At 31.2% G+C, this 22,731-nt stretch overlaps 1 protein-coding gene across 1 annotated transcript; it reads right to left on the reverse strand.

Moving 5' to 3' along the window:
- LOC7457393 (DEAD-box ATP-dependent RNA helicase 31) lies at positions 1 to 4,764 on the reverse strand. The gene is made up of 10 exons (XM_002302589.4): positions 3,771 to 4,764; positions 3,499 to 3,605; positions 2,976 to 3,031; positions 2,456 to 2,680; positions 1,903 to 2,109; positions 1,737 to 1,823; positions 1,563 to 1,658; positions 1,243 to 1,458; positions 669 to 851; positions 1 to 495 (listed from the first exon to the last, which is right to left on the reverse strand). Exons 1-10 carry the CDS (start codon positions 4,640 to 4,642, stop codon positions 268 to 270), a joined length of 2,277 nt encoding a protein of 758 aa, XP_002302625.1. The 5' UTR covers positions 4,643 to 4,764; the 3' UTR covers positions 1 to 267.
- Between the last annotated feature and the right edge of the window lie 17,967 nt (positions 4,765 to 22,731).

Raw genomic sequence — 22,731 nt, forward strand, 5'->3', positions numbered from 1 at the left:
TAAAGGAAATATACTATTTTAAAATAAAAATGATCACTTGTTCATCGCGTATTAACCAGCAGGAGCAATTATACCACCTCTCACTCATCCAATGTAAGCATTAGCATACTCAGTTAGGATGACACTCTCATGCTCTATATAGCATGATAGCGATTGAAAAAAGAATAGAGGTTTAATGTAACGAATGACGTTTTCCTACAGAGATATTTCCAGGCAAACGATCCTGATCTCATGCAAAACCATCCAGTTCACTAGTAGGGAGCTGATCTACTTCGAGCGTAAGCCAGGAACATTCCTGAGACCCATCTTGCCAAGGACGAGTTTGGGAATAGCAGGAGGAGTATCAAGTCCCATGCTTCGGCTAAACTCATTAGCAAGCTCCACAAGCCTGTGCTTGTCATTGCCCACTTTCTTTTGTGAATTGTAATAACCTAGCCAGGCCTGGTATGCTGATTCTTTGGAATTCATGTCCACCTGGGACAGTGCCCGTTCCATCTGTTCAGGAATGTTTACTTGTCAGTGTCACAGAAAAGGTTGGTTTAAGAAATTCTGAATCTGTGCTTTCTAATTGATGATGGAATTGTTCTTCAGAATAACAGTAGAAAGAACAAAGTAGACTAGATGGAGTTATTCTTCAGAATAACAGTAGAAAGAACAGAGTAGACTACCTTTTTCTTTGTGTCTGGGTCTATTGAAGGCACTGGAGCTTTTGTTATTGGCAGATCCTTGACAGTAGATAAAAAGAATTCTTCCCAAGGTGCCAGTAATAAAATACCTTCTCCTTCTTTACCTTTACGCCCAGTTCTACCAAGTCGATGTATATACTGTTCTCTACTAGCCGGTAACCCAACCTACATTTCCAATAAATGTAATTATTATCCATGGGAGCAGAAAAAGTTTGCAAGCACGAAGGAGAAGATTGAATATGGAAGATCTAGAAGAAGCTTAAAACTTCATGAGTAAAAATGGGAAAAGGACACCATTTCTCTGCAAAAATTGGGGTAGTAGTTAGAAAAGCTTAAATGACCGGTATGCAAGGGTCAATTTGCTCAAACTCTTAATGTTATGCCATGGGCATAAAAATTCCTTTAGTTTGCAAGAGGTTAAGTTGGTATAAATAGTATAAAACACTATTGGAATGAAAGCGTGAAAGGCCAGCCCTTTTTTTCCCTTTGGTTCTTGAACAAATACTGAAGTCCAATCACTCACCTCGGTGAAAGTAGAAACATAACATAGATATACCTGTATGACAAGGGTAACATCTGGATAATCAACTCCACGTGCAGATACATCAGAAGTCACAAGTATGAGGCTCTTTGACTTGCGGAACTCATCAGAAACCCTGGTCCTATAAGTCTGAGCCTTTCTAGAATGGATCTCTCTGATATTCAAGTTCAGTTCACCAAGAAGTCTGGCAACCAGTCCAGTCACTCTAGCAGTAGTACAAAAAACAATAACCTGCACAAACCATGGGCGATTACATATACTGCATGACAGTGGTATATCAAGTAACAGGCTCTAAAAAAAGTAGACACAGAAACAGGCTTGACTGTGATGTGTACCTTATAATCGGGGTCATCTGCCATATGATCTTTCAAAATGGCATACAAAAAAGGAAATTGTTTGTCTAATGGAGCAACCACATGCATCTGTCTGACCTGAAATTATCCAGCAATTTAAGAAAATGCTCATATATATTATCAGTATTGGATGGCAAATGCCATGAAGAGGCCTACCTTGGAATGTGTGTCCTCAGCTCCCTCTTGAACTGTATTGATGAACTCATGGTCTCTTTTCAAAGCAGAGTGACAGATTTGGCGAACCTTCATACAGAGCAACAACTTCAGAATATTCAATAAAATGACAAGACAAGTTAACACACGACAAAGATAAAAAGAAAACCTCTTCAGGAACCGTGGCAGAAAACATGAGTGTTTGTCTTTGTTTTGGAATAGCTGCAATTATTTTCTCAATATCTTTACGAAATCCCATGTCTAGCAAACGATCAGCTTCATCAAGTACAAGGACTTTCACACCCATCAGCCTCGTTGCAAATCCTGCAGTATTCTCAATATGATCTTTGAGCCTTCCAGGTGTAGCAACAAGGATCTGAGAATTTTAAATGTGTGAATAGCATAACGATATGCAACCATGGTTAGATGGAATTCATTTTCTTGAGAAATTAAGCCGGAATTTAAAAATTTATTCAGTACACATCCAGGATGACGACTCGGTATCTAACTGGTCAGTTGGATATTCCAAGTGATATTAAGAGATTAACCAGATGAATTTAGATTCAAATCACTGTGAAACCAGCCCTTCACAGCATATCAAACAGTGAGGAAAATTAGAATATTTCCATGTTTGGCCGAGATAAATGCACAGGGAGGGCTGTAACATAACAAGGCAGTCAGTTAAATGAATGATACTACCCTTTAGACAATGATAAACTCACCTGGCAAAGGTTTGCTTGCATACTTTTCTGCTCTAAAGCAATTCTCACCCCTCCTATCACAACTTGAACACCAATAGCAGGGTGATACTTCAACAGGACCTTCGCTTCTGTGGCGGCCTGAGTTGCAAGCTCCCTTGTCGGGCATACGACAAGTACAAGAATTGGGGGGCGTTTTTGATCACGATCATGAGGAGGAGATTTTACAACAACTTCAATAGAAGGAAGCTGGAAAAAAGAATTCAAAAAAGTTTCAACTAAGAGGTTTTCATGATCCCACACTCATAAGATAACCGAAATGCTTATATCTACTATTGTAGAAAACAAAATACCTCTACAGCGAAACATAGATATAAACCCAGAAAAATAGGCTATACAAAAGTTTATCCCCACTCGTACACTTACCAATGCATGTGGAGTTGTAAAAAAAAATGAAGGAACAAGAAGTCCTCAAGTTAAAAATGGGTGTAGACAGTCCTCATTTGGTTAACATGCTCATGCTTATTCAAATAAAGTACCTTACCAAAAAAGCTACAGTTTTTCCCGTGCCCGTCTTAGCCTTGGCCAGAACATCCTTACCTGGAAACATGATATGCAAGAGTTATCATCTTATGGAAAAGGGTATTGACATTAAAGCAGGTCAGCTGCAGTGCAGCACCACAAATGAGGATACATAAGAAAATGAAAATTAGTCAAAATGGTGGCAAATCAGGATTGACTATGTTAGGGCATTTAACTCTTTGGCAGCACTTATTAAAACAAATGGATGCACATTGAAACTAGTGAATGGAGAATATGAAACTTGTACGAAACAGAAAAAAGTCCTTAAAGTTTGAGGACATTCCTCGTAATCCAAACTAACTGCGAGGAAAGAATTATTTTGAAATTAAACTATAACTACAATCTCCTGATGGTATCGCAGTAACCACAAGGACAAACTTAGCATTTCAACATCCAAAACTGTGACATCTGTTTCTCAAAAAATCAATTAGCATGAGCCATGAGCAAACAAGACTAGACCATTTTTTAAAAATAAATAGATAAACCTTTGAGTATAATAGGAAGTGTTGCCGCCTGGACCACTGTCATTTTCTCATATCCAGCATGGTTGATTCCTTTTAATGACAATGGAGAAATTGAACATTGATCAAATCTGCAACCATTTTACATATGTTAGATTTGACTAGAGATCTACAAAATCCTATAAACATTGAAAAAAGAAAAAGAAAAAAAAACTCCAACAGAGCAGATATGATAAATTCAACACATGTTTCTTAGCCACATCAAATTTATGACTATACAAATCAATTTATCATACCTAGTCTCACTCATAAAAGAATCAGAATTCGCAGACAAACTTGGCCTATCTTTCACCTCAAAATCATTCTCCAAACCAATAGAGGACAGTGCCTTTTTCTCAAAAAACCCATTATCATTACCTCCATCATCATCACCATCGCTTTCTTCCTCGGTAATTAAACCCCCAAGATTCTGCATTAACCCCTTTCTCTCATCCTCACCACTATCCACCACATCATCATCAGTAAAACCCCTCTTGCCTCTTAATCCCTTACCATCTCTCTTAACCCCTAAATCCCTCTCTCTCCGTCCTCTTCTCTCTTTTGGTAAACCCACAGTTCCTCGATTCGTTGTCGGCGAACCAAACCTGGACTCAGTTCTCCTTCGAGTTGGCTCACTAAACTCATTCGAGTTACTCTCCCTTCTCCTCTTCATCGAAAAACCCCCTGCACCGCCACCTTTATTGCCACCGCTATCTGTCTCTCTAGCGCGACCAGTCTTACTTCTGGAACGACGACCCATATCAGAATCTGGCTCGTCTTCGCTAGTGACTTGGCCACGAATCGAGTTAGTCCGCAAGTCACTAACCCAGTCACTGAGTTCGGCCTCGTCTTCAATTAAACTCTTAGAAGGCCTAGACTCTCCTCTCTCCACTCCACCACCAGTAAGGCGGCTGAATTCGGGTCTTGACCGGATTGGTTCAGGTCGAAATGAACGGGTGGAGAATTGAGAAGCAAACCCTAGGTACTTGAGTTTAAAAGGGAAGACCCGAGAGAAAATGGGGATGGGCCGAGGGGTATTTAGGGAGAGTCCGACATTCATGAGAGGGAAACGGGTTACGGGAAGAGACGGGTTAAGGAAACGGAGAGGTGGAAGGAATTTAATGGGCATTAGGAGTACCTGGGTTTGCCAGGTTCCGGTTTTGGGTGCCAGATAAATAGAGTATAGTTTTTTTGTTTGTGAATGGACTAGGGTTTAAGGTTTTTATGGTTTTCAAAGAGAGGCGCCGTTGTGGAGTTAGGGTTTTAGGTTAAGTGGAAGGAAAATACCAGTGTGCTCTAAACGCACCGTTTTTGTTTTTGTTTTTGTTTTTGTTTTTGTTGTGTTTTTGGAAAGATAAGTCCGTGGGATATTTTATCGTGTTAATTTAACTTAGTTACTGTTGTTTATTAAAATAATTAATGAGTCGATGCGGTGTTCTAAATAACTAAGGCAGAGTTTAGAATTGAGGTAAAAATTATTTTTTAAAATATTTTTTGTTTGGTAAAATATAAAAAAATATTTTTAAAATATTTAAAATTTAATTTTAATATTAGCACGTTAAAATAATTTAAAAATATCAATTTAAAAAAAAATAACAGCATGATCGCATTAACAAACAAGCTCTATTAGATGAAGTGAGGTAACTTTTGTTTTTTAGTGCTTTTTAAAAGTGTGTTTATCTTAAAAATATGTTAAATTGATTTTTTTAAAATATCTTTAAATAATTTTCATGTGTTGATATCAAAAAAAAAGTATCACATTTTCAAGCGAAAAACACTTTTAAAAAGTACAATGCACCACAATATCAAACAAATACTAAAAGTGTATTTTGTAATGCAGTTTAACTTGCTTTTTAAAGTATTTTTTAAACTATGTTTTGCTTGAAAAAACATAAAATCTTATATGTTTTTTGATGGTTTAAATGTGTTAATATCAAAAATTAAAAAATATTAATTCGAAATATTTTCAATTAAAAAGCATTTTTTACCACATTACTAAACACACACTAAATGTGTGTGTTTGATATTGTGGTAACTTTTGTGATTGTGATTTAAAAAAATAAATTTATAAAAAGCACTTTTAGTTGCTGCTATTTAGATTAAAATATGTATTTAATTAAAAATACTATTAAAATTAAGTTTGAATAAAAAATACTTAAAAGGTGTTTGATTAAAACTTATATTGAAAGTGTGTTTGATGATAAAATAACTAAAAATGATGCATATTAATTTCATAACTTCAAGTTATATAAGAAATATATGATTATTAATACGTAATAAATATAGCATGATAAAAAACAATAATAAATGTAACAATTGCAAAGTTGGTCCAAGTAAGAATGTACTCATTATTATTATTATTTATACATGTTCTGAAATATAAATTATTTTTATTATTCTATTAAACTAGTTGCAATTTCATTACTGACATCATCAATTCAAGATAATCTATGTATTACATGACTTTACGAACATGGCACAATATTGGTTAAAATATTATCATGAATAAAATTTGAATGACAATCAAATTCTACAAGTGCATGACTAGCCACTCAGAGAAACAAGATTTGAACTTCTCAGTTATCATACCTTAACGAGGGAATTATCTTTTGTCGTTGAGACTATTAGCGATTGAAAAGAAGAAGAAAAAAACCTCTCATTTTTATGTATGAAATCTGAAGGGTTAAGTTTCTCCTACCACCCAATACTCTTTAAATTTAACTAGGCACGGCCTTCTGCTCAATTCATTAGTAGTAGTTATTTTTAAAGTATTTTTATTAAAAAAAATTATATTTTTAATATTAATATATTAAAATAATCTAAAAATATAAAAAAATTCTAAATATTATAGGGCTTAGAACACAATTTTAAATAGCGCGTGGACTTAGCAGGGTATTTCACTCATCAATTTTAAATAACATAGATAAAAATATATATATTAATAAGAAAAAGAGAATTTATACTAAAAAAATTATTTTTTCTAAGAACTTAAATTATTGCTTTTCTTACCATTTTTTTTTATTACCATATATTAAATAAGATAGTTTAAAGAATGTCTCGAGAACGAGATCGAATATCTTCATGAGTGTCTGTCTTTTGGCTTTCTATTTTAGTTTTTAATCAGCGTCAATAACTGTTTTTACTATTCATTAGCTTATGTAATTTTTTAATTTACTTTATTAAAAGCATGCATTAACTTTTTAATTCTCTGTTAAAATATTTCATGGTTACAGAAAACTGGTTCTAAAGTGGGAAGAAAACTGCTCAATTTATTAGGAGTAGTTGTTTTTAAAGTATTTTTTATTTAAAAATATATTTAATTTTTTTAAAAAAATTATATTTTTAATATTAATATATTAAAATAATAAAATATATATATATAAATTCTAAATATTATATGACTTAGAACACAATTTTAAATAGCGCGTGGACTTAGCAGGGTATTTCACTCCGGTCGGGCTTAAAGTTTAAAGTTGGGATCCAGAACATCTTCTTCTTTGGGCGGATATGGTATCTGTGGTTCAGGTGCATGAGCTCATGAGGTCCAGGGAGAAATAGGCTGGACCAAGCCGCATCACATATAAAAAAGGTCCAGTCATTGGAAATCATATGGCCGAACCTCGTTAGTGGCCTAACTGAACTGGCTCGTTTACGTGAGGTTGAGATTATTTACTCGATGGCCAGATGATCCATCTTAAGAACATAAACATAACTGATTCGAGTTTGTTTGAGATTTTAGTAACGATGAATAGTTTAAAATATTTTTTATTTAAAAATATATTAAAATATTTTTTTTATTTTTTAAAAATTATTTTTAACAATAACACATCAAAGCAATCTAAAACTATAAAAAAAAATTAAAATTTTGTATAACACAGTTTGCACCGCGTTCCCAAACACTCTCCACTGGAATCTAATGGTTGCTTGAATATTTGACCATTTGATATACTTTAACTTCACCTTTTCACAAATGTTCAAGTCACGTCGACCCAGATGATTGAAACTGCAAGTAGCGAGAATAACTTCAAATGCTGTCCCTTGTTGGACACAAGTGCTCGGTGGCTCTCGAGCAACCATCCCTGTAAATGTAGACAAGTTTTTAACGGGAGAGAGTCGATGGATGAAGGTGATATGAAGTGGTCCTCTCAATAATTCCCAGAACAAGTTTAATCAAGCATTGGCCCCTGTATCTTGGGCCATTGCAGAGATGGGTTCGACAGGATAAGGTCTTCAAGATGTTGCCTACTAAGGAGTAAGTCATGGACACACATGATTAGAGATGCAATTTTGCCTCGGACAAGAGACGTGTCTGGATGCCTTGACTGCTAAGGACATGCTCTCGTGAAATAGCCAGAATTCGTTGTGGGCGTGGGGCCTGACAGTGTTGATATTTGTTCCTCCTGGGTTGTTTTTATTTCCATGGCCTGTTGTTTTAGTGAGGCCTTTTCAAAGCAACAAATGGTTGCTGTAAAGAGCTTAGCAAGGGCTCGTGACACGCACACGACCTGAAAAGATAAGAGTGCTTGTGTGAAAATTGACGGTTCGTCACCAGCTTGTGGTGTGCGCGGCGCACAGTTCCTGGCCTTTGCTTACACTTGGTGGAACTTTTGGTATAAATATTATCGATTATTTTCTAGTTAATAAAAAAGAGGCCGTGATAGAAAATAGCTTCTTGAAAAAGCTAAATCTTGAAAATAAATATTTGGTCAAAGAAATGTGGCTGCAACCTTAAAAAAATAAAAATGATTAAGAATATTCATATTTAAAAAAATATTATTTTTAAAGATAAGCGGGTAAGGCTACAATAATAATAAAAATATTACATGTCAAACTCGTGAAAAAAATTATCACGGGTTTAAAGGAGCATATAATAATAATAATAATAATAATAAATATTATTGATTACTTTTTAATTAATAAAATAAAAGGATCAAGGAATTTAACAACTCTAAGCAATTAAAAATTATTTCAATCGTCTAATAAAATAAAATGATTAAGTATATTTTTTATAATTTATTTTATTTCTTTATGTGTCTTGTTATATAACTACATAAATTATACATTATTTGAATATATATATATATATATATAAAGAGTCGGATATAGGATATTTCGAGTCAATTTGCACACACCAAACTAAATTATTATACCATGAATAAGTTTTATGAAACATAACTTACACCATGTGATCCATAACTATTAATATTAATGAGCAAAAAAAGTCGGACTAAAAACCACACATAAAGCATTGCTCTTAACCGTTCCACTAGGAAAAAAAAAATCCAGTGTAAAAGATACATAATAAACTCATACGTATATGAAGAAATTTCAATATATCTATGTAGCAGGTAGTGTTTAGCATTGCGGTTATAAAGTGTTTTTGAAAAATTTTAATTTTTTTTTATTTTTACTTTAAATTAATATATTTTTGATATTTTTAGATTATTTTGATGTATTAATATCAAAAATAATTTTTTTAAAATAATAAAACATTATTTTAATATGTTTTGAAATGAAAAATATTTTGAAAAGCAATCGCTACTACACTTTTAAATACCGTTTTAAAATTCTCAATGAAGATTTTATCAAATATAGAAATAACAACATCAAGAAAGAAACAGGCATGGTTTTGCAGGAAGTGTGCACTGTGCAGTTTGGAAATGGAAATATATTTGAACAAACCCTTGTGAATTTATTTTGTATATGTGATGTTTTTCGGAGATGATGACTTAAATCAACATGTCAGTTGGAGTCAATTTTGAGACTGTTGAATCACGCTAGCTGTTTTATATATTTCTAATGAAAATCGCCTAATTGCATCGCCGGTACGGAATATCTTATTCATGCAACTACTGTGCGAAATCAAAGATGAAGAAAACCTTGGGTGACTAATGAACTGGCTGCGGGATTTGTGTGGCGTAGAGCTGGTAGGTATTGAGGGACTAGTTAGGTGGTAGGCATCAACAGTGAAGGGTGATGGGATTGTTGGCCCTTGCTATCTAAGATCTCTTTCATCGTTATAATCACCGTCGATGTCTTGGTGTCGTCGTTATCCTCGTCGTGTCAACGTAATTGCTTTCAGCACGAAAATGATGTTGTTGGATTGTGCTTTCTGGTGCTCCGGGAGTCTTTTAAAGTGTTTCTTATAATATTCTTTTATTTTAAAATATATTAAAATAATATTTTTTTATATTTTTAAAAATCATTTTAATACCAGTGTGTTGTGTAATACATCAAAACAATATAAAAAAAATTAATTTTTTAAAAAAAACGACTCCGATCTCGTGACTCGTGAAGAAGGTAAGGTTTCACAGCAAAATAGAATGAATTGCAGAGGCTAAGGCCTTCCATGTCCTCCTCTCCTTGATCTTTGTCTTCTCCAATTCGAAAACAAGTGAAGTGGGCTGACGACATATCCTCGGCAACGTGGATGAGTGGCGGAGGCCACCACATCTTAACCCGTCTCTGTTTTTTCATAATCACATGATTATCTTGTATAAATCATACGGGTTATATCAATTATTTCATTTTTTATTATGAAAATAAAATTATTAATTTAACTCTTGCATAAAAAAAATATAATATCAGGCTTTTTATCTTTTTTATTTTTTCAAAATATTAAATTATTTTTATATTCTTACAGACAAAATCAATATCTCTCCCACAAAGTTTTTTTTATTATTATTTTACATTGATTTTATTATTAATTTGAAAGTTGTTCAGAGATATTACTGTAATTGATCATATATTAAATATTATTAAAAATGATGGCAATTGTATGACACGCGTCAACAAGTTAACAGCTCTCGCATCCTTCGAGCAATACATACGAGGTTCTTCAGCCATGAAACACCGCCTTCTGAAGCGGTGTTTGGAAAGTCTCAATTCCCTTTACGTGGTGGAGAGACCCTTTACGTGGTGGAGAGACGCGTGTGCCAAGCATGCAACTAGTTTGACCTTAGCAACTATTTCTTTTTCTTCTTTCCCTCCTCCTCAAATACCGCGCCAACCCCTTCAAATTTTCAGACCAACCCCTTCAATTTCATTTTGCTTCACAATTTGTTCTTGTCCTTTTGAGTTTTGATTACTATTTTTTATTTTGAATAATCTATAAAATTACAAATATTTTTTCAATTTCACCCCCTATCATTTTTAATATATAAATAATTTATCAAATTACAAATGTTTTTCAATTTCATCCCATGATATTTTTTAATCTTTCAAATATGGTCTCTAATGCTTTAATTGTTATTTGTTTTGGTTAAGATCATTTTCTAAATCGTTTCTTTTATATAATTTCATCCCCCTTAAGCTTATTTTCTATTAAATTTTATCTTCATTCTTTTTGTTGCTATCTTTTTGCTTTGAGAATTTTTTGTGTTGATTATTTTTCACGATTTTATCATTCATAGTTAAGTTGGTTGGAGATTAAGTTTCTTGATTGAATCTTGGTCCAAGATTTCACGGGTTACGAGTTTTAGAGATTAGACAAAGTTTAAGAGGTTCGCATGAGTTTGCTTCTTTTTTTTAAGCTAATATTCTCTCTCTTTTTTACCTTTTTTTTTAGAGTTTTGCTTTGTTATTCTTTACAATTTGCCTTCTACGAGATTAGTCTCAGGTTCATGACCAAGATCACTGATTTCAAAAATTAACGCAGGTTGACTTTTTTTTTGTCATTTTTTAAGATTGATTTGTTTAAATTCATCTCTCAAACTTTTTTTTTGCTTTTTTTTATATAAAATTATCTCAATCTTATACCCATAATTGTAAAGTTTGCATGTTCACCTAATTTAACGAGGCTTTTTTATGTTGTTGTTTTAAAGTTGTTTGTTTTTTTAATGGTTTCAACCTTTAATATTAAGTTGTACAATAACTCAGATTGATTTAGGTTTGTTTTTTTCTTTTTTTTTTATTGCTATTTTTTTATCAATTTTATTATTATTGTATTTTTTTGTTCATATTATTTAAATTATCAATTGAATCAATAATCTAGGTCTCAATTTTTTTTACACATTCCTTTTTACATAAAAAAAATTATTCGAATCACAGGCAACAAATCAAGTCGTTTTTCTGTGGGGGTCCTAATTTTAAGGCTAAAGACCTTGGCTTACGTGGCAACCTCTCCCTCTCAACCATCTATAATGGACTGTGTGGTCCACGAATTTCAACTGGATTCAATTCAAAACAAAACATATGGCTTAGACAGTAATGTAAAGTAAAACTATTGATATCGGTTTGCAAAGATTCACCATCAACATAAATTCTGAAAGGAATGTATTAACGCTTTTTTCTTCTTCTTTTCGAACCTCTTTAATTGAGTGTATTGATTACTGAAATTCGACATGTCATGCTTCGAATGTCAACCCGAAGATTCTTAGTATAAACTAGTTTTGTGGTTAGTGTTTCGTTTTGGATTAAATAATTAAATTTTTTAAAAAAAACTCTTAAATAAAATAAAAAAAAAGATGTTTTGTCTATTTTTTTAGTTTTTGATTTTTTAACCCATCATGTTATTTTATATGATATTTAAACCAAAAAAATTTATTATCCCACATTGACAAAACATAAATATACACTAAAGTGCTTCAAATCCTACATAAAAAAAAACACATTCTTATAGTATTTATATAGTAAACTATGAAATGAGTTAGTAACCAACTAGAAAATATGACAAAATAAAGGTTTAGGGTAGGAGAAAAACACATTTGAAAAAAAAAAGATCCCTTCTGAATTTTTGCTAGATCACTCGAGTTTTGGGTTGACTTGGCAGGTCAACTGGTTTACTCCGGGTCAATTGCAAGCTCAAATTTTGAATGAAACAAACCCACCCCAAAGCTACTAGGTCTAGCCTGCTATTTGGACCCAAGCGTTGGATTCTGCTCTGAGCATGACCCAAGCTGTTGCGTCCCGGTTAGAAAAGGGTCCATATATGTTGGGTCGTTGTGGCAGAAAGACCCAATTAGGCGTTGGGTCATGGTGAATGGGAGGCAGGGCCCATTGCTGTTGAATCCTAGCTATTGGGTTGTGGTGTGTGGGAGGCAGGGTCCAACGCTATTGGGTCCTACTTCATAAAGGGCCCAGCCCTATTGGGTCTTGCTTAAAAAAATTTAAATTTTCAATTTTCTTGGATCTCGCTTCGCAGCTAGACACAATCTCAATATAGTTTTTTTAAAAAATATATTTAAAAAACTAATACAAAAACTTCAGAATAATATTATTTGAAGTAAAGAAAAAAAAATTTTTCAAATTTCCTGGGTCTCACCTCGTAGCCAAACACAATCTCAATGTTTTTTTTAAAAAAATATGATAATAGGCCCCAACATTGTTGTGTCCTGGTCGAAGGCAGGGCCCAACGTGGCTGGGTCCTTGTTGAGTCAGGGTCTTGCTAGGAGGCGGGACCCAGGACCCCTTAGAGGTAGTTCCTGAAGCACAGCCTAACCCATTTGCATTGGGTCCTCGAGAAAACGGGACCCAATCGCCTTGGATTTGGCTGCGCAGCCAGACCCAATTTCAATATATTTTTTTTTGAAAATAACATTTTAAAAAACTAATACAAAAATATCAAAAACATATTAATTTGTAATAAAAAAAAGTAAAATTTTTTAAATTTCCTGGGTCTCCCTTCACAACCAGACACAATCTCAAAACATTTTTTTTAAAATAATACAAAACAAAAAAAATTAAGTAAAGGAAAAAATTAAAAAATTTCAAGACACAATCTCAATATATTTTAAAAAAACTATTTAAAAAACAATACAAAAATATCAAAAAATATTAATTTAAAATAAAGTAAAAAAATAGAAATTTTCAAACCGGGAAAATTGAGAAAAAAATATTTGAGATTTTAATATTTTATATGAAAAAAATTAAGCAATAATCCATGTGGATATAAGCTATACATGTTGTAGACAATTAAGTTTAAAATATTCCCGAAAAAAGTTTTTTATCCCACATTAGAAAGATACTATCTTATTCTTCTGAGTTGAAGTATTTAAACAAAATATAATTTTTATCCCACATGTTTTGAAAAAACATAGCATTGTTGTCCCAAAATAATATTATATTATAGTATTTATGATTTTTTTTTAATGAATTTTATTGTTACAAAATTCTCTTATAAAATACAAATATATAAAGTATATTATGTGAATATAAAAATTATTTAGAGCTCCATCAACTTTAATATTATGAATGTTTTTATCTTGAAAAAAAAATCAAGAGGAAAAAAAACAAACATGTTTCAATAAGAAAATTCAACTCAACCTCAAATGAAAAAAAATTCTCACCTATTTATTTCTTCTTTACCGTATGGAAAACAAAAAAAAATTAAAGTCTTAGGTTCTGTTAGGGGCAGGACCCAACTCTAATGGGTTTAGCAAAACTCAACATGGTTGGGTTATGCTGCAACGACCCAAGAACCCTTTCTAACTTACAAATAGAAAACACAGCCGCAGTTCTTGACTAAAAACACAAGACATGAACGCCCTCATGGTGCTACAGTGTCGTCCATAGTGTAAATACGCTATGGCTACAGTGTCGCCCACATTGCAATGTGTCCGTGTCCACAGTGTTGGGTCTTGCTTGGAGGCAAGATCCAACGGTATTGATACGTTTTGGAAGTGTTTTGGGTTTGACCGAGAGTGTTGGGTCTTGTTTGGAGGCAAGAGCCAACGATATTGATACTTTTGGAAGTGTTTTGGGTCTGGCTGAGAGTGTTGGGTCTTGCTTGGAGGCAGGACCCAACGCTTTTGGCACTTTTTGAAAGTGTTTTAGGTCTGTCTGGGCAATGTGTCTATGTCCATAATGTCGGGTCTTGCTGGGAGGCAGACCCGATGTATTAGGACCCATGGTTCAATACTGAAAAATGTTAAAATTAAAAATTATTATTGTTATTTTTATCCTTACTGTTATTACTACTTTGGGTCCTACACCCAGTAGGACCCAACATCCAATTGGAAGGCATATGTTATGACCCAAAGCAATTTTGGGTCCTGCACCCAGCATGACCCAACTGTAATGGTTCCTGTAGGGGGCTAGACCTAACACATAATTTATTTATGTATTTAATAATATATATAATTCAAAACTACTATATAAAAAATCTGAAGATAATAAAATATTGATAAAACTTTAAATCTCATACACTAATGTTATAAAATTAAAATATCTTCTATTACCCAGAATAAAATCTCTTGTATAATACCAAATTTTTTTAAAGTATATGATGTGAATAAAAAAATTATTAAGAGCTCCGTCAACTTTAATATGACAATATTATAGAACAAAATTAAAAAAATTCAAATTATTTTCAAAGAATTTTTAAACTTTTTAGGTGAGGTGCACCTTTCGAGTTCCAAGTTTCTTGGGTCTGGAAGGAGATGCCAGACCCAAGTTAATAATAATAATAATAATTGATTTTACTTTTAAAATCAAAATCTATGTTTTTTTTATAGTAATAATATTTATTGTAAATTTAATATTTTTTTCTTGGGTCTCGTTTTGCATCGATCAACTCCTTTACTAACATACTTAAAAAGATACTTGATAAGCATGGATTGACTACAAATTTTAATATTAATGTGTGCATTGTATCGGAGCAAAAGTTCTCTGTTGTATGGGACAACATGACAATTTGAGAGAGAAATGTCAGTTTTAATAACATGACTCATAAGTTGCGTGTGACGTTTATAGTATACAAAGCCATTTTCATCAAACACAGTTGCATTCTTATTTTTTTTTTGGAAATCATTTGGAACATTTATTCTTTTCCATACATTGAGCCTTTGGATTTGCAGCACCGCATGGACCGTGCATCATAAATTTTAAAACTATTTCATAGCAAACAAGATCTTGATTCTTGTCAAGTATCTCAGCTGAAATAACAGAGTCAACATCCCCAATTGAACGAAATTTGAACTCTGGAGCTAGCCAGACTAATAAATGAGTACAAGGCACGCCTCTTTTTTAGAACTCCACGACGCAAACATCTAAATAGAGAAAATGCAAGCAAAGAAGTAAAAATGGTTGTTTGCAAAAGAAAAAAAGAAAACTTGAAATACAAGAAATGAAATAGAAATACCAGCAATTGTTCTAGATTCGAACGGTGAGGATCATTTTTTTTTGTAAGTATATTATGTGAACAAAAAATTTATCTAGAGCTCTGTCAACTTTAATATGACAATATTAGAATTATAATTTTTCTGAATACTTTTATTTTGAAAAAAAATCCAAGAGGAAAAAAAATAAAAATCTTAATTTGAAGTAAAGGGAAAAAAATATTTTAAAAAACATTTTTGAAAGGCAAAAACAAACATGCTTAAATAAAAAAAATCCAATCGAATCTCAAATGGAAAAAAATTTTCATCTATTTATTCCTATTTACCGTATGAAAAAGAAAAAAGAAATTAAAGTCTTGGGTATCCAACTCTAATGGGTCCAGTAGTACCCAACGTCATTGGGTCCTGGTGGAAGCTGGACCCAAAGCTATTGAGTCCTACTGCAGCGATCCAAAAACCCTTTCTGATTTACAAACAGAAAAGACAACGTCCTCCACAAGAGCTACAGTATCGTCCACAATAAGGCGGAACCCAACACTATTGGTATTTTTTGGAAGTGTTTTGGGTCTGGCTTGTCAACCAGACCCAACAATGTTGGGTCCGGCTACCAAAGCCAGACCCAGTGGCTTTCGGTAGAGAAGATCACATCCCCAGCAGCAATTTTTGATTAAAAACACAGGAAAAGAATGCCCATTAGGGTGCTATAGTATCATCCACAATTAATTGTATCTTGATACATAGTATATATACAATAGAAAATCGTCATACGTTTTAATATATAGCAAAGAGGCCACAATTAATTATTTCTTAGTACACAATACATAAATGTACAATAAAAATCCACATGTTTTAAAATTTTGTTAAGAGCAAGAGAGGAATTAGAGGATTCAAAATATGCTCTTGTTCGGTGAATGCCACCATCAAATTCCCAAGGGGACCGAAAAACTTCTGATGGAGAGATCTCACGAGTCAAGATAGCGCCAAAGGTCAAAGATAGCAACCACTCGCGGCGATTTTGAAACCCCCGATAGCTTTTCTCAATATTGCCCTCAAATCCCAATGCCGTTACAGCCACGCGAAAGCCACGCTCTGTCACAAACTCTCTGACGAGTGTAGTCTGACTGCCGAACGTGACAGGTCGAGATTAATGTCAGGATTTATGTGATTAGCTCGCTCGCTCTCATCGATTGGTGTCTGCAACCAAACGAAATTGATGCTTAAACAGTTTGTTTTTGTTTTCAAAATTATTTAATTTTTTTTTTATTTTAAATTAATTTTTTTATATTATTGTGATACATTGATATTAAAAATATTTTTTAAAAATAAAAAAATATTATTTTAATAAAAATTTTAAAAATACTACTACGCTCACAAATTTTCGTAATTACATTTACTCCGCGGTTTTATCTTAAAAATAACAATTACTGCACTCTCACGTCCCCTCTAGATATAAATTAAGAAAATAGTTAGTTTAAAGCCTTAAATTTAATCACCTGCGGCTGCCAGTGCATGCTCGGCTCATGAGGGGTCACGAGCCAGTTTCGAAGGTCTCGTGAAATTCATCATTTATAAATAAAGGTAAGGTCCCCATGACCGTGCTAGTAATTTTCTATAATTATTTTTAAAAAATATATATTTAAATAATATTTTTTATTTTTAAAAATTATTTTTGATATTAGTATATAAAATAATCTAAAAACACCAAAACTATTAATTTAAAATTAAAAAAATCATTTTTTTTTCAAAATCTATATTTGCAAATAGTTAGATTAGATTAAAAAAATAGGGATATGTTGTTTTTAATTTTCTTCATCTCCGTTATTACATTTACTTGATCCACACGGACCAAGCTAGATGATAGTTGGTAGTCAATCATAATGTCGGAATTCGTTGCTTCCGACCAATTAAGAGCTTGAATTCACTAAATAAATTCAGCATATCCATTTCTTACAAGATTAGAGAATTACTGAATGAGAACCAAAATAAAACCATATCTATTTTTTTTAATAGAAAGATCTCGTTCTTTTTAATCTTTATTTTTTTAATCTCTTGGTTAGATATGTAGTGATATTGTTCATAAAAAATATTTTATTGTATAATTATTTCATTAAGAATATTTAATGCGTGCTTACACACACGTATATTAGGACGCAACTTGATTGTAAAGAAAGCTAATAGCAACGATATTGTATAATTTTACGAGTTAATTATATTTAATATGTAAAATAAAAATAAAATTTTTTAAACTAGTAAAATTAAATTTAGCTCATGTAAAATCAGGCTGAATTTATAAGTTTTTAGGAAGTATAAGATGACTAATTTTATTGGTTTTGTAGGAATAATTGGTCGGCTGGTTCATGGTTTTTCAGAAACTTGGTGACTAATTACCCTGATGTTTTTAGTTTTCTATATATTTCAAGGTGCTTGATTTTTTTTTGTTATTTATTTCACTTTTATTTTAATTATGTTATACTATTATTTGCTACCCGATCGAAATTATTAATATATAATTAGTTTAAAAAAATTTCTTTCAATTTTACATTATATATTTTCTGTGTCTTGTAAAAAAAAACATTTTAAAAAACCTTGGCAAGATCCACGTACAGTGTTAATTTCAGGTGGATGTTTGCTTCTTTTCCTTTTCAAAACCAACCAAGAACAGGAGGAATCAATAGTTCTGAAAAAAGCTATTGCCGGATCCAATAAAAAAAAAGTTGGCATTACCACAATTGTGGGCAGTGGTGGTCCTCCTGGCCATTCAAAGAAGCATAATATCTAGTAGATCTCCATCAAAATCAAAACGATCGGCTCGGCAGGCAATAAGATTTCCAGAGTCGGACCACAAACCAGTAGTCTTGGACCCCACTACGTGAATTATGATAGTGATAATATATAGTTATGCTAGCCACGGAGTAAAACAACAATCAACAACTTGGCTCTGCGTTCCAGGCAACTTTCTTGTCATTTTCCTATGAACCCTAAGAAGTACAGACCGCAACTGGTGTTAGTGGACTTTTTGTCTGTAAGTTCAAATGGCAAATTATACAATGCTTTCCTCTGGAAGCAAAGGCGTTGCTAATCATTTAATGCTTTTTTTTTTTTTAAATTTAAACAGTGATGAAGTGTACGGTAGTAATTGTTTTTTTATTGAAAATATATTAAAATAATAATTTTTTTTATTTTAAAAAAATTATTTTTGATATTAGTGCATCAAAATAATTTAAAAATATCAAAAAAATATTAATTTAAAGTTGAGAAAAAAATAAAAAAAATAATTCTTTTAAAAATATTTTTAAAACACAAAAACAAATAAATAAATATATATATATATATATATATATAAAAAGGAGAAAGTGAACAAAACATCACGTTCAATTTCGAAATTCTGCCATGCAAAATAAGAGGAAGTGAACACAAGCAAGACGTGTAGGATAATGGCTGTGAATATCATTTTGCTGCGTCCGGTTTACATGTACGAGATATTCAGTGGCACTTGATGAATAAATTTCTGTATCTTTTTTTTTTAGTTTAACATGGGTGACCCGGCAAGTTTGCGCGTATCTCGACTAATTCCACGGGCCCTGAAGTTAACGACCATATAAGCTTCCAGTGGCCATCATATGAGCAATTACAGGGCTCGAACTTGAGACCACAGAGAGCAAACCTCTTGGTCCCAAGCTCTTACCACTGAGCCACTATTTAGATGGTTAATTTTTGTATCATTTTAAATCTTACTCCATACGACGAGTTGGGATGAAGTGAAATATCCAAAGCGTTTCATTACGTGGAGTAGCTAGGAGATTTGAAGTTGAATTGAAACTTTTTTATTTATTTAATTGATGGAGATTATATCAAAATAGATATAGATATTTTCAAAAGTAAGCATGGTATGATTAAAATTGTCAATTTAAATGTATATTTGGTATGTAATATGGTGCAAGATGTTTTTTAAAAGTGTTTTTTATTTGGAAATGTATTAAAATTGTACTTTCTCATTAAAATGATAAATAAAAAAATAAAATTTTAGACCAAAATTAAATTTATAAAAGATTAAAGGATCGATAGTTTATAATTTGAAAAGTAGAACACGATCCTGTTTGGAGTGTGGTTGCGGTTGCTTTTCAAATAACTTTTCGTACAAAAATGCATCAAAATGATGTTTTTTTATTTTTTAAAAATTATTTTTGACATCAACATATCAAAATGACTTGAAAACACTAAAAATATATTAATTTAAAGTAAATAAAAAATCTTCAAATCTTTTTAAAAACATTTTTAAAACACAAAAACAAATAGAAGAACTACAGAAACACTATCCACAATATCTACATTGAAATACCGTTTTCTTTTAGTATTATGTACAGGGGGTAGAATAAATTTTCAATTTTTGTTACATTTTGCTTTTTTTCCTAAATATTATAATTTTAAAAAATATATTTTTATTTAATTACCTACTGTTTATTTTTAATATAAACAGTACCAATGATACATTTTCTCTATTGATTTCATAAAACCAGCAAAAGAATTCAAATAATCATATCATGTGAATGTATAATTAATCATAGTTATTAGCTCATTTGGATCCGTTGAACTGGATTCAATTTAGAGAATTGAATGAATTTTTATGTTTGAAATCCTTTCGAAAACATTGATTTGAGTTTTAAATATAATTCAAATAATAAAAAAAGTGCAAAAGTAAATCACGAGCGAGATCAACTAATTTTTTACATTAATCTCTATTGAAATTAACATTAAAAAGAATATTAAAAAATACTCGCGGGGGCTTGTCTCCTGCTGCCGTCCCAAGTTCGACCCTCTCTGCGTATCCTGTCACCCCCGCGGTGTCTTACCTGCTCACTGGGCTTGCAGGGTATTCTGTGGGCCGTGAGGAATAGTCGTGGTGCGCGCAAGCTGGCCCGGACACCCCACGCTAATAAAAAAAAAATAATAATAATAATAATACTCACGTGTTAACACAGACCTTATTTTCACTGTCTATCTTATATGCCTCTTTATTTCCTCAAAAAAAAAAAAAAAATCCTTGACATCACAATATCCTTTTTTTTCTCCTAGCATCAATCCTTACAGAGATATTCTTGTCCCTCATAAAATATGTTATTAGTCTTTTTTTTCCTTTATTTTTTGGTTTTTGCCCAAATCTTTCATTTCTTCTTTTTCCTTTTTTTTTTTAACTAGTTTGGAAGTGTGGTTGCAGTTGCTTTTCAAAGTGTTTTTCACTCGAAAATATATTAAAATAATATTTTTTTATTTTTTAAAAATTATTTTTGATATCAGCGCATCAAAATGATCTGAAAATACCAAAAAAATATTAAATTGAAGCAAAGAAAAAAATAAAAAAATTTTAAATTCTTACTCGGTGCATGGATTATGAGGTTTTTTTCTAGCAACATGAATGAATGATGGTTAATTGATGCGCGAATGAGTATAAATTAAAAAAAAGAGTAGAGATTAAAAAGAAATGTTTAAAATTATAGTTAGTATATGGAATCATGAATGGTATATATTTTTCAGGTGGAGCAGCAATATGTAAAGTTTATCAGCCACCTAGAATCATTTTTTGGATTGCTATCATAATATTCTTTACTCATCAAATATTCATGCAATTTCCCTAAACTTGTCCATGCAACTATAGAAACTTATTTTAAAGTTAAAACTTATTAATGCATGATTTGTATGATAATTTCTTTGAATTACTAGAACTGAGAATTGTGATATATTTTTGTATTATTAAAATTATCAATATAATGCTGGTCATTAACTTGTTTATTTGACAATGCAATTTGTGTTTTTTTTATATTTATTTTATTTAAATTTTATTTGATAAAATGTTTGAATTTTTAATGGAATATATCTAGAATTTATTTTCTCAACATTCAAATGACAAGATTTTGATCATTTTTTAAATATATATATATATATATATATATATATATTTAAAAATATCTATATTTTATGTCATTTTAAAGAAATACAAGGGTCTTTGTACAAAAAAAAAATTTATAATAATTTTTTTTTATAAATTAAGAATAAAATAATCAATATTGCTGAATTCATTTTCCCGTGCATTCCAAATAATATAATTAAATTTAATTTTGTGGTTTAGCATTTTATTATAAACATAAGTTTTGTAATAGATTGTCAATTAAATTCAAATTTGTTTATGAATAAGGTATTGGATGATTTGGTGGATTAATTCAGTACTTGACTTTGATTTTGAAAAATATAATTATGAATTGATTTAATTTGATCTGGTCAAAAACCTAGAACCTATTGACTTTGTTTTTTTTATAATATATACATAATTTAAAATAATATTATTTTAAATTAATCCCGAATCATCTCAATGGAATCAGCTTTAATATTAACCCAATAAAAAAAGTGATACTGTCAAAGAAAATGAAAAACCTTTATGAGATTCGTGAGGCGTGGTTACCAAAAACTTCATAGCATTATTCCATAATTTTGTCGTTTCTTTTAACATGTTTGTTTTTATATTTTAAAAATATTATTTTATATTTTAAATTAATATTCTTTAATTTTTTAAAATTATTTTAATATACTTATATCAAAAATAATTTTTTTAAAATAAAAAAATATTATTTTAATATATTTTTAAATAAAAAATACTTTAAAAAATAATATTAAAAATACTATGGGTGAGCAAAAACCGAAAAACTGATTAAACCGAGAAAATAAAAAAATATAACCAAAAAAACTGAATCATGAAAAAAAACCGATTAAACCGATTAGAATTTTTAAAAAATCAACCGGTTTAGTTCGGTTTCAGTTTTATAAACTTGAAACAAAAAAAACTGAACTGAACTCAGATAAAAAAAAACCAAGTCAAATAAAAAAAACCAAGCTGGTCAATTTGAACCAATTATTTTTTTAAAATAATCAAACCAAACCAAAATTAGTGATTTGAATTAAATACAGTTTAATTTCAGTTTAGTTTTTTAAAACATATCTATTTTAGTTATTTGTTTTATAAAAATCAAACCGAATAAAATATAATAATCACCCCTAAAATTACTACGTTACGTTGAGGAGTAGCGGTGTCAGAAAATGATAAATAAATACCGACTAATTTATTTCTCATTTCACCACTTACTTTGAAAAGTATAAAAGGGAAAAAACAAAA

This window comes from Populus trichocarpa, chromosome 2 (genome assembly GCF_000002775.5).
Source record: "Populus trichocarpa isolate Nisqually-1 chromosome 2, P.trichocarpa_v4.1, whole genome shotgun sequence".
NCBI classification, from domain to species: Eukaryota; Viridiplantae; Streptophyta; class Magnoliopsida; order Malpighiales; family Salicaceae; genus Populus; species Populus trichocarpa.